Source organism: Lucilia cuprina, chromosome 2 (assembly GCF_022045245.1).
Source record: "Lucilia cuprina isolate Lc7/37 chromosome 2, ASM2204524v1, whole genome shotgun sequence".
Classification (NCBI taxonomy): Eukaryota; Metazoa; Arthropoda; class Insecta; order Diptera; family Calliphoridae; genus Lucilia; species Lucilia cuprina.
The window spans coordinates 7,102,493-7,128,125 of record NC_060950.1 but is presented as its reverse complement, the minus strand read 5'-3'; the positions used below and the strand labels follow the sequence as shown (position 1 = coordinate 7,128,125).

General features: G+C 29.1%; 6 protein-coding genes across 7 annotated transcripts in view; 3 read left to right on the top strand and 3 right to left on the bottom strand.

Annotated features, from left to right (window-relative positions):
* Positions 1 to 3,475: 3,475 nt before the first annotated feature.
* On the bottom strand, positions 3,476 to 8,266 carry LOC111681670 (leukocyte receptor cluster member 8 homolog). The gene is made up of 6 exons (XM_023443554.2): positions 8,051 to 8,266; positions 6,448 to 7,935; positions 5,110 to 5,812; positions 4,840 to 5,041; positions 4,553 to 4,760; positions 3,476 to 4,431 (listed from the first exon to the last, which is right to left on the bottom strand). The coding sequence occupies exons 2-6, from the start codon at positions 7,761 to 7,763 to the stop codon at positions 4,275 to 4,277; spliced, it is 2,586 nt and encodes an 861-aa protein (XP_023299322.2). The 5' UTR covers positions 7,764 to 7,935; positions 8,051 to 8,266; the 3' UTR covers positions 3,476 to 4,274.
* A 909-nt stretch (positions 8,267 to 9,175) lies between these two features.
* On the top strand, positions 9,176 to 10,419 carry LOC111681689 (aurora kinase B-like). The gene is made up of 3 exons (XM_023443576.2): positions 9,176 to 9,336; positions 9,395 to 9,877; positions 9,935 to 10,419. Exons 1-3 carry the CDS (start codon positions 9,176 to 9,178, stop codon positions 10,278 to 10,280), a joined length of 990 nt encoding a protein of 329 aa, XP_023299344.2. The 3' UTR covers positions 10,281 to 10,419.
* A 1,128-nt stretch (positions 10,420 to 11,547) lies between these two features.
* On the top strand, positions 11,548 to 12,887 carry LOC111681685 (aurora kinase B-like). Its single transcript, XM_023443571.2, has 3 exons — positions 11,548 to 11,779; positions 11,853 to 12,338; positions 12,407 to 12,887. Exons 1-3 carry the CDS (start codon positions 11,646 to 11,648, stop codon positions 12,759 to 12,761), a joined length of 975 nt encoding a protein of 324 aa, XP_023299339.2. The 5' UTR covers positions 11,548 to 11,645; the 3' UTR covers positions 12,762 to 12,887.
* A 1,066-nt stretch (positions 12,888 to 13,953) lies between these two features.
* LOC111681702 (voltage-dependent anion-selective channel) lies at positions 13,954 to 22,963 on the bottom strand. Of its 2 annotated transcripts, none has more exons than XM_023443589.2 (3): positions 22,827 to 22,963; positions 15,006 to 15,553; positions 13,954 to 14,924 (listed from the first exon to the last, which is right to left on the bottom strand). In XM_023443589.2, exons 2-3 carry the CDS (start codon positions 15,551 to 15,553, stop codon positions 14,624 to 14,626), a joined length of 849 nt encoding a protein of 282 aa, XP_023299357.1. In that variant the 5' UTR covers positions 22,827 to 22,963; the 3' UTR covers positions 13,954 to 14,623. The 2 variants fall into 2 exon arrangements, with proteins under 2 accessions (XP_023299357.1, XP_023299358.1); XM_023443590.2 differs by lacking the exon at positions 22,827 to 22,963 and adding an exon at positions 19,297 to 19,423.
* The window catches only part of LOC111681677, an 18,098-nt gene continuing 14,390 nt past the window's right edge, over positions 21,926 to 25,633 (bottom strand). The window contains exon 10 of the mRNA XM_046945189.1: positions 21,926 to 23,088. The gene's annotated coding sequence lies outside the window, so the exon portion shown is untranslated. The remainder of the gene's footprint in view (positions 23,089 to 25,633) is intronic.
* Positions 24,074 to 25,633, top strand: part of LOC111681679 (SET domain-containing protein SmydA-8) — a 6,928-nt gene continuing 5,368 nt past the window's right edge. The window contains exon 1 of the mRNA XM_023443566.2: positions 24,074 to 24,637. Within this exon, the coding sequence (XP_023299334.1) occupies positions 24,261 to 24,637 (377 nt within the window). The 5' untranslated portion in view covers positions 24,074 to 24,260. The remainder of the gene's footprint in view (positions 24,638 to 25,633) is intronic.

The following is a 25,633-nucleotide window of genomic DNA, read 5'->3' as shown; positions in this document are numbered from 1 at the left end:
TAGTCTATAGTCTAGTCTATAGTATAGTCCATATTCTAGTTAGTCTAGTCTATAGTCTAGTCTATAGTCTAGTCTATAATCTAGTCTATAGTCTAGTCTATAGTCTAGACTATAGTCTAGCCTATAGTCCAGTCTATAGTCTAGTATATACTCAAGCTAATAGTCTCATTAGTCTAGTTAGTCTGAGAGGGGATGTTTTGGTACTTTTTCGTTTTTAAAAATAGATTTAAATTTCAAAGCTTAAATTTTACATGGACAGACATATGAGATATATTTGTGCGTTCCAAAAACATAAACACAAACTAATAATAACCTTTAGACTATGGTAGTAAAGGATACAAAGATTTAATTTTAGAAATAAAACACAAAGAATTTTTATTTATTTATTCAAACGCTTTATTGAAACTAAATTTCTTTTTCTTTATATATATTTTTTTTTTTGTTTTGAAATGTGCCACCAGTTGTTGTTATTGTTGAAAGATAATGTTGGCGCCCAGTGGTAATAAGGCGAGCACACACCTTGATTAAAATTAGTAATTTTTTATGTGTGCTAATAATTAGATACTTTTTTTTAAAAAATTCACTTATTATATATACATTTAAAATTAATTAACAATAATAATTAATAATAATAACTTAACTAACACTAAGAATAAAAATAATAAAAGAAAATAATTAATAATAATAGCAATAATTAAGATTTCTAATTTATAAATGAACCATATGCCAATGTTTACATTTTAATTCATTATTATTATGCTTTTCCTCTAGATATAGATTTATAATAAAAAATTGATTTTTTTTTCTATATGTAAAAAAAACGAATTTTAAAGAATAGAGGAGGTTATGTATGCTCTTATAAAGAGTTTAAAATTAAAGAATATTTTCATATACATATATAAAGAAGTTAAAGTAAAAAAATTTAGACATGCTTACGACTGTTGAAAGACTGCAGCTGTGATGATAGTGAAGAAAGAGTAGAGATGTTAAGCAGCCTGGCTATTAGTTGTTTGTGTGTAAATCTGGCTGGACTTCGATTTTGGGGGAAACAAATTTTAACCTTTTTTCTGCAGCTTAATGTGATGTTAGTTTAACTCTTGGTGGGCGGCATCATTGTGTTGATTTCTCTTTAGTAAATTTTCTCAGAGAAAAAACAAACATTTATTAGTTTTTTTAATCTTTTTTTGTTTGATTTGTGTTGTGCTTGTGTTTTGTTTTTAGTAATAGTATACTAATGTTAACAATTATTTAAGTTGGCCAAAAAAAATTGATGTGTTTTTTCTTTTGTTTTTTTTTTTCGAATAAAATCTTTTCTTTAAACATTATAATATATCAAAAAAAATTATTGTTTTTTTTAACAAAAAAAAGAATAAATAGACATTACAACATTAAAAACAATAAATAAATAAAAAATTTAAAAAAAATAAAAGAAAATTTTTAAACAAAAAACAATTTTCAAACAAATTGTTAGTGAACAAAGAGAATTAGAAAGAGAGAGAGAGAGTGTGTGAAGATCTGGAGGGGGGAGTTTTGTTTTTTTCTAACATATAAAGGTTTTTAATTTAAAAATTTTATTGTTTAATATTAAAGTATAAGAAAAGGATTATGTTATTAAATTGTTGTTGTTTTTAGGTTAGTTTTAATGAAGGTAAGGGTTTTTATTTCCTCATTACTTTTAATTTAAAAGTTCTTGAAGTAATATTTGTTTTAAATTTTTCTAAGAGTTTTTGTTATTTTATCAATTTATCCCTTTGTTAAGTCCTTAAACTAAATCACTGTTATTTTTTATAACTTTTTTAAATAATTTTTTTCAATTGTTTTTTTTTTTTTTCATTTTCAAAATTTTTTTGTTTAAATTTTTTCATTTATTGAGATATTTTTTCTATTTATTTAGAGGGCTTTGTTGTTGTATTTGTTTTTGCTATATATTGTTTTCAACTCCTTTTTTTGCATCCAGGATATTTTATAAATAATTTTCAAACGAATATTTCAAACAATTTGTATGATTTATTTCTCTATAATGTTGAGGACTTTATATTTTCCTGCAGCTGCAAGTTTCCTTTCTCTTAATGCAAATCGAACATTTTCGTTTTTTGTTGAAAAATTTTTAAATTTTTAATAATTTTTGCAATTTTCCATTTTCATTATTTTCCTAAAATGTTGGGCTAAAACAGAGGAGTTTTAGAAATATCAATCCTTTAAGAATCCTTGTTTAGACAGACTATTTCCAAAATTTCGTCCTAAGATAAGTTCAATCATAAAGGAGCATTTCATATTGCAGTAGGTTCGAAAAATATCAAAAATTCGAAGTTTATTTTAGATGCGGGGCACGAAATGTTAAAGAAATTTCATAGGACAATAGTTTCCGATGAAAACTGTTAGAACTGTTACTTTGAAATCCGATCATCAGCGAAAATAGGCAACATCCAATCGAGATTTTAACGACGTTTTTCCACGATTATTCTTTATTTCCTTTTTTGTATTCCATTCGGTAATCATTATTCAAAATTTGTGCCAATGTTACGAAATCAACTTTAAATCTTTATTTTTTTATTTGTGTGTTTTGCGATAACCATAACATCCACAGTGATTAAAATAGGTCCTTCGAATCAAATTCATAAGTATCTCTTGGCAGTTTCCATAACATTCAAGATTTCAATCAAGTTTTGGTCCTTCGAATCATTTAATAGGATTTAAATAGGTCCTTCGAATCAAATTCATAAGTATCTCTTGGCAGTTTTCATAACATTCAAGATTTCAATCAAGTTTTGGTCCTTCGAATCACAAATTCTATATAAACTTTGAAATACTTGTACTAGGATTCCGTTAGTGATATTCGTACGTCTTTCAGCAACTGTTAAGAATCTATAGATTTCACAAAATCGTTAATCCTTTGAGACGAAAATACAAAATTGTAGGCCGAAATTTGACATCGGAAATATTTACTATAATTGCAAAATGTCAGGTCAATAGCTTTATTTGTATATTCATAAATATACTCTGGTACCATGGATCACATTTAAGTTTTGGTCCTTCAAATCACAAATTCCATATAAACTTTGAAATACTTGTGGTAGGATTCCGTTAGTAATATTCGTACGACTTTCATCAGCAACTGCTTTCATTAGATATCACAATATCATTGATCCTTCGAGACGAAAATACAAAATTGTAGGCCGACACTTGACATTGGAAATATTTACTATAATTGCAAAATATCAGGCCAATAGCTTTTTTTGTATCTTCATAACTATACTCAGTTTCCATGGATCACGTTTAACATCACTTGAATAATTTTCATTCATTAATATCGTTTTCAATCCTTAAGCTTTCAGTAAGACCAATATAAAACATTCCAAACTGGACCTGCTGCAAATACATGACGCGTCAAGTCTATAAATGACTTTAGCTGACGCATAACCAGCCATGCTTAGAAAGATAGCATTCATCTAGGAGGGGATTCATTGAAGTTTAGTTTAAGTTTGAAATAAATACTAAGTATAGTAAATATTTCTTATAACGAATTTTTACATAATTAATTTCCGAACAAAAGGACGAACAAACGAAAGATTTTCTTTTATATTGAAAATGTTGAATTAACGTAGTTTTTGTTTAAATTTTAGTAAATAACACCATTAACTTTTGATTTTTTTAAACGTAGAAATAATGTTCAATTAAAGATTTTTTTTTTTTGGGGGAAAAAAATAAACATTTAAATAAATAATTTATAGCACAAAAAAAGTCTTTAATATTTGAAGAAAAAAAACACTTTTCAATAATTTCTTTTAGAAAGGGGCCGTTGTGTGTGATAGGAAAAATAACAAGTCCAAAATGTAGAGAAATTATTTTGCTTAAAAGGGAATAAATTGATATTTTTTGTGAGTATTTTTTCCAAAAAAAAAAAAATGTTGAAAACATTTTTAATTTTCCTTCATTTGTAGTTAAAATTTTGGGTTTTTTTTTTGAAGTTTTCTGTTCTGGTTTTTCTTAATTGGTTTTGACGAATAGAGAACGCTGTTTTGTTGTTTTAAATTTGTACATAATCTGGTTTGATTTTTCAGCTTAAAAGAAAAAAAAGAGTTTTAACTGTTTTGTGTTACATTAAAAAGGAGGTTTCTTATGGATGGGTGTGATGTTGAAGGCCTCTATTAAACATAACGTTGGTTGTTGTAATCACAATTAAACAGTTTACTCTTTTAATAATTATTTCCTTAACGTTGTTTTTTTGACGACGTTGTTTGTTTGTTTTAATTTTTAACTTATTATTAATTGCTTCATATTGCTATGGTTGAAGCAACTTTACAATCAATTTGTGTTTCATCAGCACCTACAAATGGTAAACTAAAAGCAGTCAACCATTCTTTACATTTATCACGCGATTCAAATGCCAACAATTCGGTTATATAATCAATGCTAATGTTGGGACGATAACTATAAGGAAAAGTGAAAATTGATTTATTATTAATTCAAAATTTTCAAAAATATTTTTAAAAATTTACAATGTTACAACAATTTAAATGAAAATTTAAAAAAGAAATCTGTCTCAACTTACGATTTAATAATAGTTTTTAAGGCAGCTTTGCGTTCTCTTTCGATAAACCAATCAATAAGATGACCAGCCATTAATGGTGCAGTTTTATATAAACGAAATAGTTTGCAGTAATTGCCCATAGCCCAGGCGGAACGGAATTCCATAGCATGGGCAATGGCAGGATTTTCTCGTTGAGCTTGTGTAATAGAACGTAGAACAGTGGTGGTATCTAAAAACAAACAAACAAATACAAATAAAAACAAAATTATTAAAAAAAAAATGGATAAGTTTAAAAAAATCCAACATACCCAAGGTATTTTTTGTAAATATATAATATAATATACGATAGGCGGTAAATTCTAAAGTATTAGCACTAGTACCAACTTCACTGTACAACATTTTTAGTTGAGTTTGACACTGATTAAATTCTTCATGATCACCCTTTTCCATGGCAATGCGGGCATGTGTTTCATATACTTCTACCGTAAATGTATCACGTATACCTTGAACCTGTAATCATGAAAACAAATTAAAACAATTGCAAATAAAAAGTTCTATGCTTTTTTTATTTTACTTACCGTTAAATCTTGTCTTATAGATTTTAATTGATCACAAGCATAGAAATAATCCTGATTACTACGCCATTTTTGTTTGACATTTTCCAATGAATGTACCAAAACTTCAACGGGTCTCACTTCACAGGGTGCTGGCGCTTTGGTTAAACGCAAAAAGGACTTTTCCAAATCACGACATGTACCAACGATGTGTAAATCGAAAAGATCTATATTTTCACCATTTTCCGTATCGTCCATATACAAACGTGAATTATTGAATTTTTTAGCATTTTTACTATTACTAGTCTTATTGGTTTGTGTAAAGGGAGAGCTGGCTACGGAAACTACGGTTTTCTTATTACCGCTTTGTGAAAAACGTGCCGCTCTTTGTTGGAGACGTGCAGAATCATCATCTACAGCGCCACCAATCGAAGAAGAATAAAAGGGAGCTTTTGATTTACCACTACTACTACTACCGTTTGCAGTGATAGAATCATGTTTTTTATTCTTTTTATTTTGAAGTTTTTGTTGTTTTTTACTGAGAAAAGATGAGTTGTTGTTGTTGGAGGAGGAGGAAGAGGAAAGTGGTATAAAACCAGAGGAAGACGACGAAGAAGATGAGGAACGACGCATTTTGCGTGGACGCGTGGGAGACGAAGACGATGAACGTGAACGAGAACGCGAGCGCGATGTACGTTTATTACGATATTTAGACGAAGAGGGTGAACTGTAAAGTATAAATTAAAGGGTTTTGTTGATTTAAATTGTTAATTTTTTTAATTTCTATTAAGAGAATGGAATGTTGAATGTTTTCGTTTTTAGCATGCAGTAGATTGTTGATGATTTTAAAGCGAAATGATTTTGTAATCTGTCTATTCTTAGCCCTTTTACAAAACTAAACGTTATTCGAAAGTACAAATCTTCCTAAACAACGATGAAACTATAACTAGGTTTTTATGAATCCTTATGATTTAAATATTATATTATATAAGGCTGTTGCCTTAATTAAACCTTAATTTTTTGAACATATCTTAAAAAGTTCATTTTTGTTACATCGAGATTTCTTTAAATTTCATGCCAAATTGTTGCCAATTTACAATACTTTCTAATATTTGATAATTTTTAATATATTTTTCTTTTAGAAACATAAATGTTTTAAGATTTTTTACTAAAAATATTAAAACATTTTATTAAAAACAAAGTTGTCTTATTTAGTGCATAATAGACCTCAAATTAAAACTTTAACTTCAAAAAGCTTTTTATTATCTCTTAATAAAAATCTCTTCTCTTCCCATTTATAAAATTTTGTGAAATGTTTAACAAAATGAAATAAAATAATAAAAACAAAAATGTAGTACTTACCGCGACCGACTACGAGAATCCTTGGATTTATTACCGCTACCAAATGAATTACGCTGACCGAGACGTGCATTTAAATTACGCGATAAACCGCCAGCAGCTGATTTATTTTTCAAATGATCCATTGGTATACTAGACTGAAGATTTTTATGATTATGTTGAAACGGATTACGTTGATTTTGTGGTGTCGAAGGTGAATTATTGTTGGTATTATGTAATTTAACATTAATATTATTACGTTCGCTAAAAACGCTGGGTATGGGTTCATTATCCCAATCACGAGTCCACAGCTCATTACGATTGGCTGCACCGATAATTTTTCCCTTTAAACAAATATCGATTTGATCCTTATCCAAGTCTGTGGTACATTTGGCATAACAACGAGCCACATAATTATTTAAGGATTCTGGCCAGGCATCATTGGGATTGTGAAAAGCATTAGGTTTCTTAAATGTCGTAGAGGGGGAGGAATTGTTATTGGCTGTATTGGCAGCAGACAATTGTGGTTGTGTTAACATGGCTTCAGATGAACTCATATTCATATCATTGCTGTTATTCAAAGGTTTGCCAATGGGTGGCGGTGGTTTACTTAAATCTACATTGGCTATAATTGGAGGCGGTGGTGGTGGCGGTATGGAAGTATTTATAAAATCACCGCCACCAGCACTAGCGGTTACACCATTTTGCATTTGTAACTGTTGATTTTCTTCAAAATGAGCATCGAATAATGCCTGTTGCTGTTGTTGTATTTGATTTTGTTTATTTTTATTACGTTTACGTTTCTTTTTGTTATTGTTATTGGCTTGGTTATTTTGATTGTTGTTTTTCATATTATTTTGGAAGTTACCATTGAAATTTCCACCCATACCCTGCTGATGCTGCAGAGGATTGGGAGCATTTGCCAAACGTGACTGTTGATTAAGATTAAACTTAATGCCACCGAAATTCTTTTGCTGATTATTACCATTACCACTGGGTGGTGGAGGAGGTGGTCCCGAAGGCAATGGAGGCAAATGCTTATCACCTTGAGGTATTACAGCATTACTAAAACCAGGTGGAGCATTACTATTGGAAATTGTTGAAGTAACGCCCGTTTGTTGCTGCTGCTGCTGATTCTTATTCATGCCGTAGCGCATATAATATTGATAGTAGGGTGAATATTGTTGATGATATTGACCACCATTTTGGTACCAGGCATTATAGCTGGCCCATTGATTGGCTTGCTCTTGCTGGTTACCATTATTGGTGTTAACGTTGTTGGGTTGTTGCTGCATTTCTTGTAGTTGCGGTATCAGAGGTGCCACCAAAGTTTCAGTCATTACAATGAAGCGTAGTAGGAAACAAAGGACTAACCCTCTAAGATATCGATTTTTACGTTTTTCTTTTCTTTCTTTTCTAACCTCTCAAGTTGCAATAAATTGACACCCTTTTTACTTTCTTTTTGCAATAAAAACTTACCTTTTTACTTTTCTTAATAAATTTTTTCAATATCTAAAAATAAACAAGAAATTTGAACAAAAATTATATTACTGAAAAATTTTTCAGATTTTTATTTTATATGTAGAGATTTTTTCATGGCATCCGCCATTTTGTTTTTTCCTAATACCTTTTATTCGTTTCTCTGGCAAGTTCTTTTGTTATTATTTTAACTATTTTTTATTATTTGAAACTTTTTCTGCTTATATTTTTATAACACTTTTTATTTTAACAAGTTCTATTATTGCTTTTTAATAATTTCTTATTATTTTTGATATTTTTCTTTAGAAAATTTCACTTAATTTTGGCATGCTCTTTTCTACGTTTATTCTGTTAGATGGCAAATACGAGAATGACGAAATTTTATCGACACTGTGAACAGTAATTGCCAGAGTAGAACAGAGTTGCATTTCAGGTACTAAAACAAACGTGTACATTTTATAAGTGATTTAGGGGATAAAAGCAGGTAAACATACTTATCATATAAAATTGTTTACAGCATTAGCATATTATTAAAAGCAGGTACAACGTTATATAAATTCTAAGAAACGAAAAAGGCAAATAAGCTTGATGTTTATAATACATACATGTATATGTACATATGATTAACTGAAAATTCCTTAAATTTATTAGAGAAAAAACAAATAGGCAAATATCTAATTTGTGTCAAAATATATGTATGTTAAAAGAAATTGAATACAAATCTTTTAAACATAATTTTACCTTTTGTAAAAGTATATTTTAAGTTAAGTTGGGTCCACACTAGGAAACTTTTTTGAGAAACTTTTGTTATGGAGCTTTCTGTTCTCGGAAACAAAAAGGCAAATTTCTAATTTGTGTAAAAATATATGTATGTTGAAAGAAATTGGATACAAATCCTTTAAACATAGTTTTACTTTTTGTAAAAGTATATTTTAAGTTAAGTTGGGACCACACTAGGAAACTTTTCCTTTACATGTAAAATTAATCTATAGTATTCTTTGGAATTTAAACATTTATTCAATTTCTTTATGTACGAAATTTTTTTGAGTTTATTTTTAAAATTTTTGTTTAAACATTCTGAGTAGATATGCTTCGACTACAATGATAGCCCAACACTAGTGAAGAAAGGCCAACACCGTTACTAAACACATGGTTGTATTTCTTTGAGCAAAATAACATGTGGCATCCCTATAAATGCCATTTAAAAACAAAAACGACTTAAAAAATTTTTGGCGGAATTGAATTTAGTTTGTTGTAGAATTTCAAACAATTAATGATAAATAGATTTTTAGAGAAAAAAATGGATAAATATAGGAAAAAACCACCAACCAGAGCCGATTTACCCAACTTAATGGAGCATGTGCCCGACGAACATCAGGAATATGTCAAAGAAACATGTATGAAAATGATGCAGCATCAGGCCTATGGACAACCGTAAGTATGCTGGAATAATTGATTAAACAGATTATTTAAATATATAAAAAATTTACAGCTATGAATGGTCTACACGTGATTTTGAAATGGGTGCTCCCTTGGGTAGAGGCAAATTTGGTAGAGTGTATTTGGCTCGCGAACGTACCAGCCATTATATGGTGGCCATGAAGGTGCTATTTAAAGCCGAATTACAAAAGGGCAATGTACAACGCCAAGTATTAAAAGAAATTGAGATACAATCACGTCTCAAACATCCGCATATTTTACGATTACTGACGTGGTTTCATGACAACGATCGTATTTACTTGGCTTTGGAATTGGCGTCACAAGGTGAACTTTTTAAAATTCTACGACGTGCCCCACATCGGCGCTTCGATGAACCGAGAGCAGCTAAATATACTTATCAAGTTGCGGATGCTTTGCACTATTGTCATTTGAATAATGTTATACATCGTGATTTGAAGCCGGAAAATATTCTGTTGACCGCATCTGATGATGTCAAATTGGCAGATTTTGGTTGGTCTGCTCATACCAGACAAAAGTAAGAAAAAATTTATTTACAATTTGAACGATTTTTTAAAATGATTATTTTTTTAAGTCGCAAAACTTTATGTGGCACTTTAGATTACTTACCTCCTGAAATGGTTGATGGTCGCCATTATGATGATTCGGTTGATCAGTGGTGTTTGGGTATTTTATGTTATGAATTTTTAATCGGCAGTCCTCCTTTTGAGTCAAATGATACTGAGATGACTTACGAAAAGATTCGTCGTTTAGAAGTTCATTATCCGAATTTTTTGTCAACTGGTGCCAAAGATGTTGTTTCGAAATTGTTGCGCAGAGCGGGCAGTTCGCGTCTAACTTTAGTTGATGTTATGCAGCATCCTTGGGTTAAATACAATATGGAAAAGCGTAATGCCCAACTAGAAGAAATGAAACAGTGATGGAAATATTCGCTAATTTAAAAATGTGAAATGCAATAGATTTGCTTTTATTATTTTTAAATAAATTTTGTTAATTAGATTAATTAAAATGTATTAAAATAAAATATTGTTTATGCTTAATTAAAATAAAGTATTGAAAATTTAAATGTTTTAATCTTCTTTTGCTGCAATATTGTAAAATTTTCTTCGAAAATAACATGAAAAGAAAATTGATCGACCATTTTTGAAGAGATGTTTATGGTATAGTATTTTTAGATAGAATTATGTTAAATACATATATCTCAAAACTGAGCTATTGGGCCTAATTGGACTCCCATACAAAGCATCTTCAGAAAATTACTTGACTATTCACAAATCACGTATAAATAATCTTTTGATCTATTTAAAAATGTTATGGGGTTGCAAATAGCCCTTATTTTAAACTTCAGAAAAGTAGTTTTTCATTAGTAATTTCAATATAAATGCCTACACTCAACTATAACTAGTGTAGGGTATCATTCGGCATCTTTTTTACAAAATTAAGAAATAAATTAAAATTTTCCTACAAAATTAGGGTTATATAGTTGAAATGAAAAGTCGACCTTTTAATATTTTACATTTAGTTAAAAGTCGACTTTTTGCATTTTACGAAAAGTCAATACTTCAAGTATTTTATAAATAGTCGACTATTCGAATTCTTCCGACTTTTCCGTATTTCACTTGTTTCCACTTTTTTTAAATTTTCGACAATTTTAGACCCTACTACTAGGGTTCTATAGTTGAAACAAAAAGTCGACTTTTCGACTTTTTGTATTTAGTTAAAAGTCGACTTTTCGACTTTTTCTTTTAGTTAAAAGTAGACGTTTTCGACCTTTTACGACTTTTCGACTTTTTCCGACTTTTTTAATTTTTCCAACGTTTTTCGACTTTTGACATCTTCCGACTTTTTTCGACTCTTTTCGACTTTTTTCGATTTTTTTCGACTTTTATAAACAAAGTCGACTTTTTTCACAGACGATAATTGAGTTATCAACTTTTTCCGTCTTTTTTCGACTTTTCGACATTTATTAACAAAGTTGACTTTTCGACTTTTTCCACAGACGATAATCGAGTTATCGACTTTTTTCGGCAAAAAGTCGATTGTTCGATTATTCGAAAGTCGATTTATAGAACCCTACCTACTACAAATAAATTTTCGATAAATGCCAAGAAAATCAACCTTGCCACTACTTTTTACAATAATAATTCGTAAGATGGCACTCTATTGTGAACACCAGCATCTGGCAGCACTATAAAATTTGAAAGCAGACGCTTGCAGCGGGCTTTTTTTACTGACAATTACTAAAAAAAGAAATATATACTTTATTATTAAAATAACTAATTAAAATGTACAAAACAAAGTCTAAACCACCGAATAGAAACGATTTGCCACAATTAATGAAAGATGTGCCTGAAGAACATAAAGAGTATGTAACAAAATTATGCAAGAAAATGCTGCAGCATCAGGCGTATGGACAACCGTAAGTAAAGCAAAGGAATTCCTGATAAATGTATGAAGGTAGATATGTAAAATTACTTTTTTTTATAAATTAGTTATGAATGGACAACAGCCGATTTTGAAATGGGCGCTCACTTGGGACGTGGCAAATTCGGTCGTGTTTATTTGGCCCGCGAGCGTAGCACTCATTATATGGTGGCCATGAAAGTTCTCTTTAAGGAAGAGCTGCGCAAAGGCAATGTACAGCGACAGGTTTTACGGGAAATCGAAATACAATCGAGACTAAAACATCCAAATATTTTACGTTTATTGACATGGTTCCATGATAAAGAACGTATTTACATGGCCCTAGAGTTGGCTTCCCAGGGAGAGGTCTATACAATATTAAGAAACTCACCAAACAATCGCTTCGATGAACCGAGAGCAGCTAAATATACTTATCAAGTCGCCGATGCTTTGCACTATTGTCATTTGAATAAGGTAATACATCGTGATTTGAAACCGGAGAATATTCTATTGACGGCATCGGATGATGTAAAATTGGCCGATTTTGGTTGGTCAGCTCATGCGGTATCGAATAAGTAAGTTGTCTTCTTGGAAAATCACGTTTTTAGCGAATATACATTTAACTTTTAAAATCACTTTTCAGGCGCAAAACATTTTGCGGTACTTTGGACTATATACCACCCGAAATGGTAGATGGTCGTACCTATGACGATGCGGTGGATCAATGGTGTTTGGGTATTTTATGCTATGAATTTCTAGTGGGTGCTGCACCATTCGAATCAAACGATACCGATAAGACTTATGAGAAAATTCGTCGTGTGGAAGTTAATTATCCGCCACATTTGACGGTGGGAGCTAAAGATGTCATATCGAAATTGTTGCGTAAATCATCAAGTGATCGTATTACATTGGTGGGTGTAATGCAGCACTCTTGGATTAAGCAGAATATGGAAATACGTAATAATCAATTGGCAATTAAGGAGGCACAAGGAAAGTAATTTGTATTTATTTTATGTAAATTATACAAAAATTATGTTTTTATTTTCCAAACCAGAACTAGATTAAGTTATGTTGCAAGTTTAATAAAAATACATTTTAAAAGACTGCTGTTTTTCGAATCAAAATATTCAACAATCTTAGCTTTTACGTTTTTCACATTTGAAATGATAGGAAAAATAAAAAGCAGATCCAAATTGCCCACTTAAAAGAAATCAAGGGATGGGAGATTTAATTGGCTGGTCCAAAAGGATAAAAGTTCCAAACATTTCAGTATTCTGTGGTCTAAGCCAATAAAACATAACCTCACTTGAGGTGAAACGAAAGCACGATGTTAATGAAGACAACATATAACATTGAACAGTTATGTGAAGTAATACACTACACTAGTGCGAGCGAGACGCAAAACTGTCGAAAGCCAGGCAACAAACACAAGCCTAAACGCGTTTAAGAAATAATCGCGATGACGCGAGAGTTGTTCCCCAACTCAGACCAGAATTACGACTGTGTTTTCGATTTTGTCTATTCTGTGATTGTATCTTCATTTTATTCACCCCTATTCTGCATTTCGATTACTTTTACGCATCCAGTTACGCAATGATCGATAAAAGATATTCCAACAAAAAACTGAGTCGTAAGAAAAAGAAGAAGCAATGCTTTACGATTTTGTGTATTCTGCATTTCGATCGTAATTACGTTTTTGTAAGTTGTTGTTTATGTGGCGGAGAGTCGAATCGAAATGCAGAATACCAAAGTTGCCAAACGGAGAAAATTTCGATTCAAATTGAAATACAGGATAGGGGCCAATAAGTGTTTAGTAATGACAGCGTCGAATAGAAAGTGGTCAAGGGCGAATATTTCGATTCGAATTGTTGAATATCCCGGTAGTCTGAAAGTGTTATACGAATTAAATTTTCAGTTATGTGCATATGAAACAACCGGCTGATAAGTGCAGCATACTTTAAGGCATATCTAATATGTTGCAATAATTTAATAGAGTGGCCACTATAAACTAAAAACCGCTTATTTAAAAATATTCATAAAAAGGATACGTAAAGTATCAATGTACCTTAGAATCGATTTCAAACTTTAAGAATTTATCAATATTCGACTCTCTTAACCAAAAACCAATAATCCTTGTTTCTCACACGCCTATTTAGAAAATCATTAAACTGTTTATTTGCCATTTTGAAATAACTTTAAATGCACAAAGACGTTGCTCTGCAAATATATTTTTTTTAATTTCTAAACTTGTTTCAAAAAAAGTAAGACCTTCTTAAAAACAACTGCGCCACTTAGTTTAAAATATAATTATGTTTTTTGTTATTATCATTATTATTAGTAATAATTATTGCAATTCTTAACAAGTTGTAGGCAGTTTAGATAAAATATAAAGGGATAATGGATTGCAGGATATAAAAGGTGTGTGGTATAGAGTCTAGAGAGAAGGGGGTGTCTTTTTGTTTCGTTTAATTTCGTTTTTAAAACTAAATTAAAAAATATTGTTCTACAGTGAAGAAGAAGAAAAAAAAAACTGACCTTTAAATTTTTTTAGTTTTAGATGTTTTTGTTTGTTTTTCTTATTAATTTGTTTAAATAATTTTTAACATTATTAATTTAATAAAAGTGTAATTTGTAGCTCTTGTTGTTTGTATAATAGCTGAGATGATGTTGTTTCTTTTTTTTTCTCTTACACACTTAATTTGAGAGTTGTTTTCTGTTGTTGTTGTTGCTGAAGTAACTATATTTTGTGAACAAAAGAACGGAGTTGGTTGATTTTGTTTTCTTGTTGTTGTTTGTTTTTTTTATTTGGTAGTGTTAGTATTAATTTAAAAAAAAAAACTTAAGAATTGGTGTTGATGGTTTAGGCTTCCAATTCCAAAGCGACACCGATCTTGTGGCCACCGGCATTGAAGTTCTTGCCATCGATCAAAGTGGAAAGAGTGAGTGTAATGCCATCACGCAATTTTTGTTGATAGCCCAAACCGACTTGGCAGTTGTTGTTGACCTTGGCGCGCAAAGCGGCATCATGATCCAATTGATATTTGCCACCCAAACCGAATTTGGTGTTGTTGGTACCAGAGGTCCAGGACAATTGTACACCAACATCGATTTTGTCGGAGCATTTTTGGAAGATGGAACCGCTGAATTCTTGGCCATCATTGCTAAAGTCAAAAGATATGAAAAGATAAATTAATTAAATTCTTAGTTTTCTATTAAAGTTTTGTTTTTTCTATAAAACTTACACAGCTGTATGCAAGACAAAGTCCTTTGTGGTGTAGCCCAAAGCGAAGTTGTTCTTGGTCAACTTGGTGTTCTTGGTATCGAAAGCGGTTTGGTAACCAGCCAACCAACCTTCATAACCCAAAACGGCGGAGGCATTGATCAAGGGACCGTTCAAATCAACATTGACATCGGAATCAACCTTGACATTTTCATGGCCATAGCCGACCTTGAATTTACCAGATTTGTTGCCAGATTGGGGAGCGAAAGAACCTTCGAAAGCCAATTTCAAACCTTCCAACAATTTATCTTGTACGGCCACCTCAGTGAAGAGAGTGTTGTCTGTGTTCCATTTTTCGGTCAAAGTCAAACCGTAATCGGAGACTTTGTATTTGGTTTCCAAAGAACCGAAAACTTTGCCGGATTCTTGATTGGATTGACCACCAGTGCTGAATTCAATACCGGAGGCAGTCTTGGTTTTGCAGTCCAATTTCCACAAACCAAAGTGATAACCCTTGCCGAAGATATCACGAGCTTGTTTACCCAAATCAGAGAATGATGGAGGAGCCATCTGGAAAAAAAGAAAATAAGAAAAGAAAGATTTTAAATAAATGTAAAAGTTTTAAAAAGATTAAACACTAATAAATAGGACAGATAAAACTATAAAGAAATATTTGAGAAATTAAGTTTCTTATATAGAAATTTAATGAGTTTTTGAAGATGTCTCACTAAATGTCAGCAGCTTAAAAACAACTAAACTTAATATCAAGTTAAAATGAACCATAATTATAAGCGATAAGCCAATAAACAAAACGTTTTTTTTAGTTAATTAAAAGAATAGAAACTTAATAATGACGTTAATTTTGTTTGTTTTTAAGTAAATTTACAAATTTCAGTTTTTATTTTAGAAATTTATTTTGTAAAAAGCGAAAAAGCCAACAGGTCAATGAACGTATAAATGCAATCATGTCTAGCGCGTGTATTTTATTTTTAGATGTGTGTGTGTGTGTGTAAAGAGCAGGAAAATGTTTTTTTTTCAGACTTTTTTTATTGAATGGCAAAAAAGCCGGTAATTTGTAAATTTATTTATAAAAAAAAAAATAAAAAACAAAAATTTATTCTCATGTAAAACAATTTAGTAAAATTTCTTTAATAATTATTTAAACAAGTTTTTTGGGTCATAATTATAAGAGATGAGTAAGTAACTCATACATGAAATTTTCTTATATAATATTAAAAAAAAATCTTAAAAGCACCGCAGTTTATAGAAAAAAAGAGAAAAACATTTTTAGCAGAACAACTAACCAACCAAGCAAAACTTATAATTCTTAAAACAACTCATAATCTAAAGCACGTGATATAGAGTTTTTTCTTGTATTAACACTAAACAGAGTACAAGGGACAAACTTTTGAGCTGCCAGCAAAATGTAAAGAAAATTTTCCTTAAATTTAAATAAAAAAACTAAAAAGCAGGATTTTTATGGTTATTGACTTTACCACACACTTTATTTGCAGGAAAGGATATCGCAGGATATTATACTTTTTGGCATAAAGTGACATCAAATTCTAATAAAGTATTTTTCTTGCGAAATAAACTAAAAATATCGCTTTAAGCGGTGTCCTGCATACGTGAAAAAGTTAATGAACTTTCACGTTATAGAGTATTAATCTTGTTGCTGTTGTATCATATTTGCTGTGAGTGGATGTTCTTCCCGAGAATATTAATCTAAGATTTGGTTAGATTAACAATAACCCAACTACAATCTTTGGTCGAAAAATCAGATCCTTCCGGAGCAGAGATCTAATTATTGTGGGAACGAGAGCATTAATCTAAGAAGATCTGGTTATATTAATAATAACCCAATTTCTATTGTGGTTAAAAGTAGAATTTTATAAATCGACTTTCGTATAATAGAACAATCGACTTTTTGTCAAAAAAAAATCGTAGTCGATAACGCGACTATCGTCTATGAAAAAAAACGAAAAGTCTATTATGTAAATAAAAGTCGGAAAATCGGAAAAAATCTATAAGTTGAAAAAAGTCGGAAAAATTCGAAAATAGTAGAAAAAAAAAATAGTTAAACATTTTTAAAAAATGGAAAAGAAGTCATAAAATCTAAAATAGTCAGAAAAAATCGAAAAAAGTAAAAAAATAGTCGAAAAAAGTCGAATGAAGTCGAAAATAGCCAAAAACTCTTAAAAATAGGGTTCTATAGTTGAAACGAAAAGTCGACTTTTCGACTTTTTCATTTAATTAAAAGTCGACTTTTCGACTATAAGTATTTTATAAATAGTCGACCTTTCGACTTTTTGACTATTTCCGACTTCTTTTGACCTTTTTCCGACTATTTTTTGACTTTTTTCGAGTTTTCCCGACTATTTTAGAGTTTTTGACTTTTTTCCACTTTTTTAAAATTTAATACTATTTTTGACTTGTTTCCACAATTTTTGAGTTTTCGACTTTTTCCGACTTTTTTCGACTTATCGACCTTTTTCGACATTTATTAACAAAGTCGACTTTTCGACTTTGACGATAGTCGAGTCATCGACTTTTTTGGAACAAAATAGTTGACTTCGACTTTTCGACAAAAAGTCGATTGTTCGATTTAGAAAAAGTCGATCATTTATAAAATACTAAAAGTCGACTTCTAATTACATGAAAAAAGTCGAAAAATCGATTTTTCATAAAATGCAAAAAGTCGACTTTTAACTAAATGCAAAAATCCGAAAAGTCGATTTTTCGTTTCAACTATAGAATCCTAGTTAAAAGCTTTTTTTAAAAGTTTGCATGTACTAAGAGCGGGTTTCTTACTACCTAGTTAAACTAGGCTTAAACTTGCTGTTAAATTAAACTCTGAACAAATTTAGGCGGACTTTAACAGATGATTGTGTTTTTCAGTTTTGGATCTAAGATCAATTAACTTTGTTAGTATTGCCAACTTTTCAGTAAAAAACATAAACAATAAACAGCTGTTCTTTGAAATATTACATTTGTAAATGGAAAATCTTTAGAAATATTATAAATAATATTGATAATATTGACAGAACATTGCTATTTTCATAAAATATTAAGTTTTTCTTTATCCGCATTCATGATTTTGATGAATCTTAATGATTTTAATAAATATCGTGAACTTGTTGTAAACAATTCGTTCACAATAATTGATTTTGTATGGAAGAGCTGTTCAATGTTTACAAAATTCCATTAACAATTTCACAACAGTGGAATTTTTTTTTTTTTAGATTACTGAAAAACTTAAAACATATATTAAACTAGGTTTAAACAAAGAATGAAGATTATCTTTAATAGAAAAAACCCGCCCTAAGAATAAACCAATTATGGGTTAAAATAAAATCAAGTAAAAATAAAACAAAAGACCACAAAATATATGTTTGCATGAGTATATAAAAACAAATATTTGTTTTATTAAGTGCACAACAACAATTCAGAAAATATTTTAGAAATATAAAAAGGTGTTTTTTTTATTTTTGTAAAAAAAAACCAACAACTAATACAGACAAATATAAAATGAGCAAAAGAGAATAAAATGGAAAAAGTAAGATTTTTTTTATCTAAAAGAAATTAACAAATTCATTTATTTTAACTATGGCACAAAGAGTTAGAAATGTGGAAAGAAAGACAAAGAAATATTAAATATTTATAAAAAAAAAAATAGCAAAACAAAAATTTTTGTTTTTTTTACATAGTTTGGCAACTAATGACAAAAAAGATAACGACAGAAGAACATACTAATGATGATGTAATCACAATCTAATCAATTATATGTATATAGAGGAAAAGTAAAGCAAAATTTCAAAATTTAGAGAAAATCCTTAAGAAAACACACACCACACACACTTGCCTCATTACAGTAATCTTCATTTTGATAAATTAATAAATCTTTATTGAATTTTCTAACATTATTTCTAAACGAGGAAAACCAAGTAGCAGGCTGAAAATAAAATGTAGCTAAAATACGCAAGGGTGTTGCTTTCTTATCTTTAATAACATTGACTTTAGAATCCTCAATAGTGGTCGTCATAATTTTTGTGTTTTTTTTTGTTTTTGTTTGTTTTATTAAAAAGTTAAAAATTATTACACAACTTTAAAGTAAAACAAATTTTACTTTCTTTTTATGTTCGATCCTTTTTATACATAGTAACTATAAAATTGTTAAGATTAGTATTGTTATTTTGGGATATTAATATTTTTATTGTTAGTTTTCTTAAAGGTCACGCAAGTGTTTTTTTATTATGATTTATTTTTTTCTATTTGTGTTATAAGTTTATTTATAAGTTCTTTGTTTAACGTACTTTTTGTTTTTAATTATATGTGGTAATGTTTTTGTGTTTTATAGTTTAATTACTTTCACTATTTGTTTTATAGAAATTTATTTTTTTTTTAAATAAAATTTCAATTCGTTTTTTTTTTTATAACGCTGCACCACCACCTTGCTTGCAAACCCCAACAGAAGACAACTGTGCCAGCTATATAAATTTTGTAAATTATTTACAAGTTTTTGCTTTTACGTTTTAATATATTTTTCTTTAGTTTTTTATTTCCTCTATATTTTTAAGGGGTGAAAATTGTGTTGTTGGTTGAATTTTTCTCACTGCCTTCTTGTATTAGACAACAAACAGCTGTCCTATATACACCATAAATATCATTCACCACTATTCAAAAACTAAAAGGAAAACAATTGTTTTCTGCTCTACACCACCCCCACTCCAACCCTAAATGCAGCTATTCCCCTTTAGTTGCAGTTGTTTTGAAAAAATTCTTGTATTATTGATTTTTTGTTAAAATTTATTATGACGTCATAATTTTGTGCATTTTTATAGCATATTTTCTTTGACAAAGAGGATTTTTGCTAAACAGTAGAAATTAGTTTCTTTTTTTTTTTTATTAAATGACTAATAATTTATAATTGAAATCAAACTAAAAAACTACTTATCATAAATATAAACAAAAAATCTCAAATTATTGAAATTTTTGAAAATTTGTTTGAATTTTTTTTGTTCGAAATTGAAAAATGTCAAAAAATTTTACTAAAATGAAACTAAAGTTATAATTTTTGAAATCTTAATGATTTAGAGATTATTTTAATCGTTTTAAATTTTTTTCGAACTTAATTTCGAATTTTCAAACATTGCTTAAAAAAGTAAAATTGTGTAAATAAATTGAAAATACTTTTAAATTCTTAAAAATTCACATATTCACCCCAATCGACAATCATGTTTTCACTTGAAATATGTTCCCTTTTCACTTTTTTTCGTTCACTAACTTTTTTTCATGAAAAAAATTCCCCTGTTGTAAAATTTGTCAATGAAATTTTATAATCATTGAACAACAGTTGCTTTATACAAAATCAACTATTCTGAATGAATTGTTTACAATAAGTTCACATAAAAACAACGATAATTATTTTAAGACATTTTTTTGAAGGGGGGTTTGTATGGGGGCTAGGGTCAAATAAGGGCCGATTCTTACGAAAATCTGCAGTGTCATTTATACTTATATAAAACTTATTTGTGCCAATTTTTAGAGAGATAGCAGAATATTTGATGTAATTATGGCATAAAAATCGGGAGGTATGGTTGTATGGGGGCTAGGTGAAATAATGGACCGATTTCAACCATTTTCAATAGGCTTCGTCCCTGTGCCCAAAAACATGCTTGGTCTAAATTTCATCAAATTATCTTGAAAATTGCGGCCTGTACCTTGCGCACAAGGTTTACATGGACAGCCAGCCAGCCAGCCGGACAGACGGACGGGCATGTCTTAATCGACTCAAAAAATGATTCTGAATCGATCAGTATACTTTAAGGTGGGTATTGGACCAATATTTTTGTATGTTACAAACATCAGCACAAACGTATAATTCCCTCCTCACTATAGTGGTGTAGGGTATAAAAAATTCTTATGAATTTTTAACTATTCAAGGCCTATTCTTAACAACAAATTTCCTGGAAGTTTGCTTCCTCTTCTGCGATTTTTAAAGTTAATTTGAAATATTAAAAAATTTGTAATTTTTAATTTTTTCTTAAGTTAAAACTAAACTAAGTCTAACAAACTAGTAAAAAAACGGTTAAGAAATTCACATATTTTCAATCAAATTGAGAAAGTTTCTAAAAATATTAAAAAAATATTCAAAAGTAGAGAGCCTTAATTATACAAATTATTGAAATAAAAAAAATTCATAAAATTTTACTTATAAAAAGAGAAATTATCCAAATATTTTTACATAACACTACGATATTCTGCATATTTTATCATATTTATAGCTAAACTGTCAAGGAGAGGGGAACAAACAATAAAAATAAAAAGACAAACAGACTCAACAAACTAAATTGATATTAATAACTGACAATCACTAAAGATCTGCAGCATTAACAATATTCAAAATAATTTTTTTTTTTTTTAAAGGGAAGTGATAAAGAGATAAATTATATCAATTATATTTAAATATTACTAGACTATTAGCTATGATAATGCAAAAAACTATAGAAAAAACCGTTTAACCTAAATGATTATAAAAATAATAAAATTTATAAACATGAAAACAAACAATAAGATTAGTAAGCAGATAAAAAAATACAATAAATGAAAAAAAGGTGCGATATTTATCAAAAAAGAACAAAACAGATAGATGGTATTCACATGATTAAAATGGACCTCGAAAAAAAATAGACTACACAAACAGGTTCTGGAATATTCTTAAAAAAATATATCACACCATTCTTAAATTATCATTATATTTACAATAAAATTGTAAAATTATTTATAAAAAATCTTTTATATAACCTTATTGCATTTCGCTCCTATTATGTTTTACTGTCATTTTTAGGCTAATAATATTATCTTTATTTTCACCAATTTATAGAATCCTAATCAGTGTGTGCAAAACTTCAAGTCTAACTATTAAAAATAAGAAAATTATAATTAAAAAAATTATAAATATATGTTATATTTTCTTACTAAATAATGTACCAATAATATTTTTGTATTATAAGTATATTTAATTGTAGACTAGCCAATTAGGCCCTATCGGCTTACGGCCATTGTTTTTGAATAAATAAATAAATAAATAAATAAATAAATAAATAAAATAAAAAACATTTCAAATTCGAAAATAAAGCAAATAAGAAGAAAATTAATTTTCCTTTTCTGTGTAATATAAAAAGTGAAAAACGACTGTTACGTAATTGGCGCAATGAACAAGTCTCTTTAGTTTTTTTTTCTTTTTTAATTTAAAAAGGCAGAGGTATACGCAGACAGCGCAGCTAGCAGAGCGCTAGGCAGTACTACTATATTTTTTTGGTATTAAAGTGATTGACCGGCTAACATGCGTTTAACAATGTTCCGGCAGCTATCTAATAGAATATTGTAGATAAATTTATAATTAAAACTTTAATTGTTGTCTTAACATAAATTAACATCATTAAATTACGATAATTTTATGATTGATATGATTTCTTTAGACTAAATGTTATGATTTTTCTTATAACTTTTCCACTTTAGGGAAAAATTTTCTTTAAAATTTCTTCGTTTTTTTTTCTCATAAATTTTCATCTGCAAAGCTTATACACACTCTCACACACATTAACACTCGATACACACATCACATTTTTTTCTGCTGCTGGCTTTTTTTCGATTGTCGATTTTTTCTAGGTTATGAAATCACTTTGTTAATTTTTCATTTTATTTTTTGCTTTAGATTTGTAAAGTTAAAAAAAAAGTTTGCAATTGTTTTTCTTAAAAAAAAATTCACACTTTATTGCTATTTGTTCATTCTTTTATTTGTATTATTAATTATTTTTTTTTTCTAATATTTATTACTTACTTTTATTCAAATATGTATGTTATTTGCAAAGCGAGGAACAAGTACGACCACGAACAACACCACAAAAGTAATGTAACAATTTTCGCAAAGTGAAATATGAAATTAGACATTCGTTACTCGTTGTTTTTGTTCTTTTCTTTATTCGTTGAAAAGTGACAAGTTTTAGGTATTGCCGGATGTTTTATTTTTAAAGTTGCCAGTTGTCTTATAGTTAGTGTGAATTTCAATATGATTAAAAGAAGCACAGTGGTACAGTGAAAAACTGTAAAGATAAATACATTGGTAACTTCTAGACAGTTATTCCGATTTGAATAACTTTTTATATGAGTAAAGAAGAGTTGTTATAAAGATTATGTTTTGAATTTGCACGTTATTGGTCAACAAGGGGCAAATGCACCACCGTTGAATTTTTTCTTTTGTTTTTTTATATTTTTTACTTAATTTTATATGTCAAATGTCCATGTTTTTACGAAGTTTTCTTTACGAAGACAAACAAATGGAAAATTTAAATGAATATTTATATTGAAAAGGAAAACTTAGACAAAAATTCTGAAATTTGTGTTACATTGTAAATAGATACATAGATATATAGACAGATAGATCGATAGATAGACTGATAGATAGATAGGCTGATAGATAAATAGATAGATAGATAGATAGATAGATAGATAGATAGATAGATAGATAGATAGATAGATAGATAGATAGATAGATAGATAGATAGATAGATAGATATATAAATAAATAGATATTTTGATAGATAAATAGATAGATAGATAGATAGATAGATAGATAGATAGATAGATAGATAGATAGATAGATAGATAGATAGATAGATATATTTTTCAATTGTATATTTAACAATAATTACAAAAAAGAAAGTTTGAGAAAATTTATTAAATATTTATATGATATATTATAAAAATACATACAAATGTGTATGAATAATTTGTTTTTAAAAAACAAACAAAATAACAACAATCTTCAAAACACTAGATTTTTCTATTTAAAAAAGACTCAACACACGTGAGTAAAGATATACACAAAATACTGAATGCATCGTAAAAACATGTTTATTATAGAAGAAAACAAAATTTCACTGTTAACTTAAAAGATACAACACATATTCGATAAAAATAGACTAAATAAAAGAAAATATATATGTAAAGAAGAAAATACGACCGACACATATACGATCAATATTGAAAAACAAAACAACATAAGAATCTGCACTTTTAATTAATTCATTTTATTTAATCGAACACAACGCTAAAGAAAGATTGTCTTTTTTTAAAACAATAAGTAAAAAAATTATATATTATTATTTTAATAAAAGACTTATTAGAAAATTCTGCAAAAATAATTGAATTACAAGAATTATCCACGAATATTCCAAATAAACCGTTAAATCGGCCAGTTATTAATGTAACACCTATGAGTGCTAAACAAAACAGTTGTGGTGAAATGTTTAAATCACGTATTGAATTCAATCCACGCTTTGGACGTAGTCTCGTAACTAGCGAACACGTCCGTAAGGGTGAGGTGGTGGTCGATGAACTTCCCTTTGCTTGGGGACCCAAACAGAATAGCGGTATTGTGTGTTTAGGTTGTTATCGCGATCTACAATTCGATGAAGATGGTGACTCCATGGATCGTTGTGCTAAATGTGATTGGCCGTTGTGTGGTGAATGTGAAGAATCGCGAGATCATCAGGGAGAATGTAAGATTTTCTCCGAGGCAAATGTTAGATTTGCTGGTAATGTGGGTGAAGATGGTGTCTGTACCCAATTGGATTGCATAACACCTTTGAGGTTAGTATATAGTAGGGGATGTTAAAAGTAAATTTTATTTTCGGTGAATTTTTACATTGTTAGTTAGAAACTAATTGTTTAAACAATTTAAAATTGCTGCAGTATACATATGTATATGACTTCGATTTCTTATTAAATGAAAACATCGAAAAAGGTACGCTACATACATAAATACACTTTTAATTTTCATGATTTTCAATTGATTTCGTTTTATTTTTACGTTTTTTACTCTATAAATGTGTATGAGTGTATATGTATGCAGTGAAACCAATTTAGAATTCACTTTCAAAAATTGTTCATGCTAATCAAGTGATATGAAAGATTAAGATCAAATTTAACATAAATTCGATGAAAACAATATTAAGATAGGATTAACTCATGATTGGTTCAAGCACTATACTACTTTTCATCATCAAAAAAGGATTAATCCAAGACTATGTATATGTACGTATTTTTTACTTTTATTTTATTAGCTTTTTAACATTCTAAGCCGATCTAGCCATGTCTGTCCGTCCGTCAGACCTAGAGAGTTAAAATTTCTACAATTTCTTATATGCGTCAAATTATTTCTACCAATTTTTTTGAGGATAGGTCCAATTACCCTACCCCTCATATATGGTTAACTGCAAAAATGACTTTAACTCCTATTACTGACATAAAAATACGAGTTTAGCGCTGAAATTCGATATAAATAAGTTTTCTCACAACTAAAACTTTATTTACGTAATTTTATGAATATCTGTCCATATATAACTATACCCCCCATATAAGACTCTCCTCAGAAAATTACCTTAACGCTCAATACTGTCTTAAAAGTACGAGTCGGTCCATAATTGACTTTTCACACCATATAACCCCTCCTTCAGAAAACTAATTTAACACACATTACTGTCTATCTATCTATCTATCTATCTATCTATCTATCTATCTATCTATCTATCTATCTATCTATCTATCTATCTATCTATCTATCTATATATCTATATATCTATATAT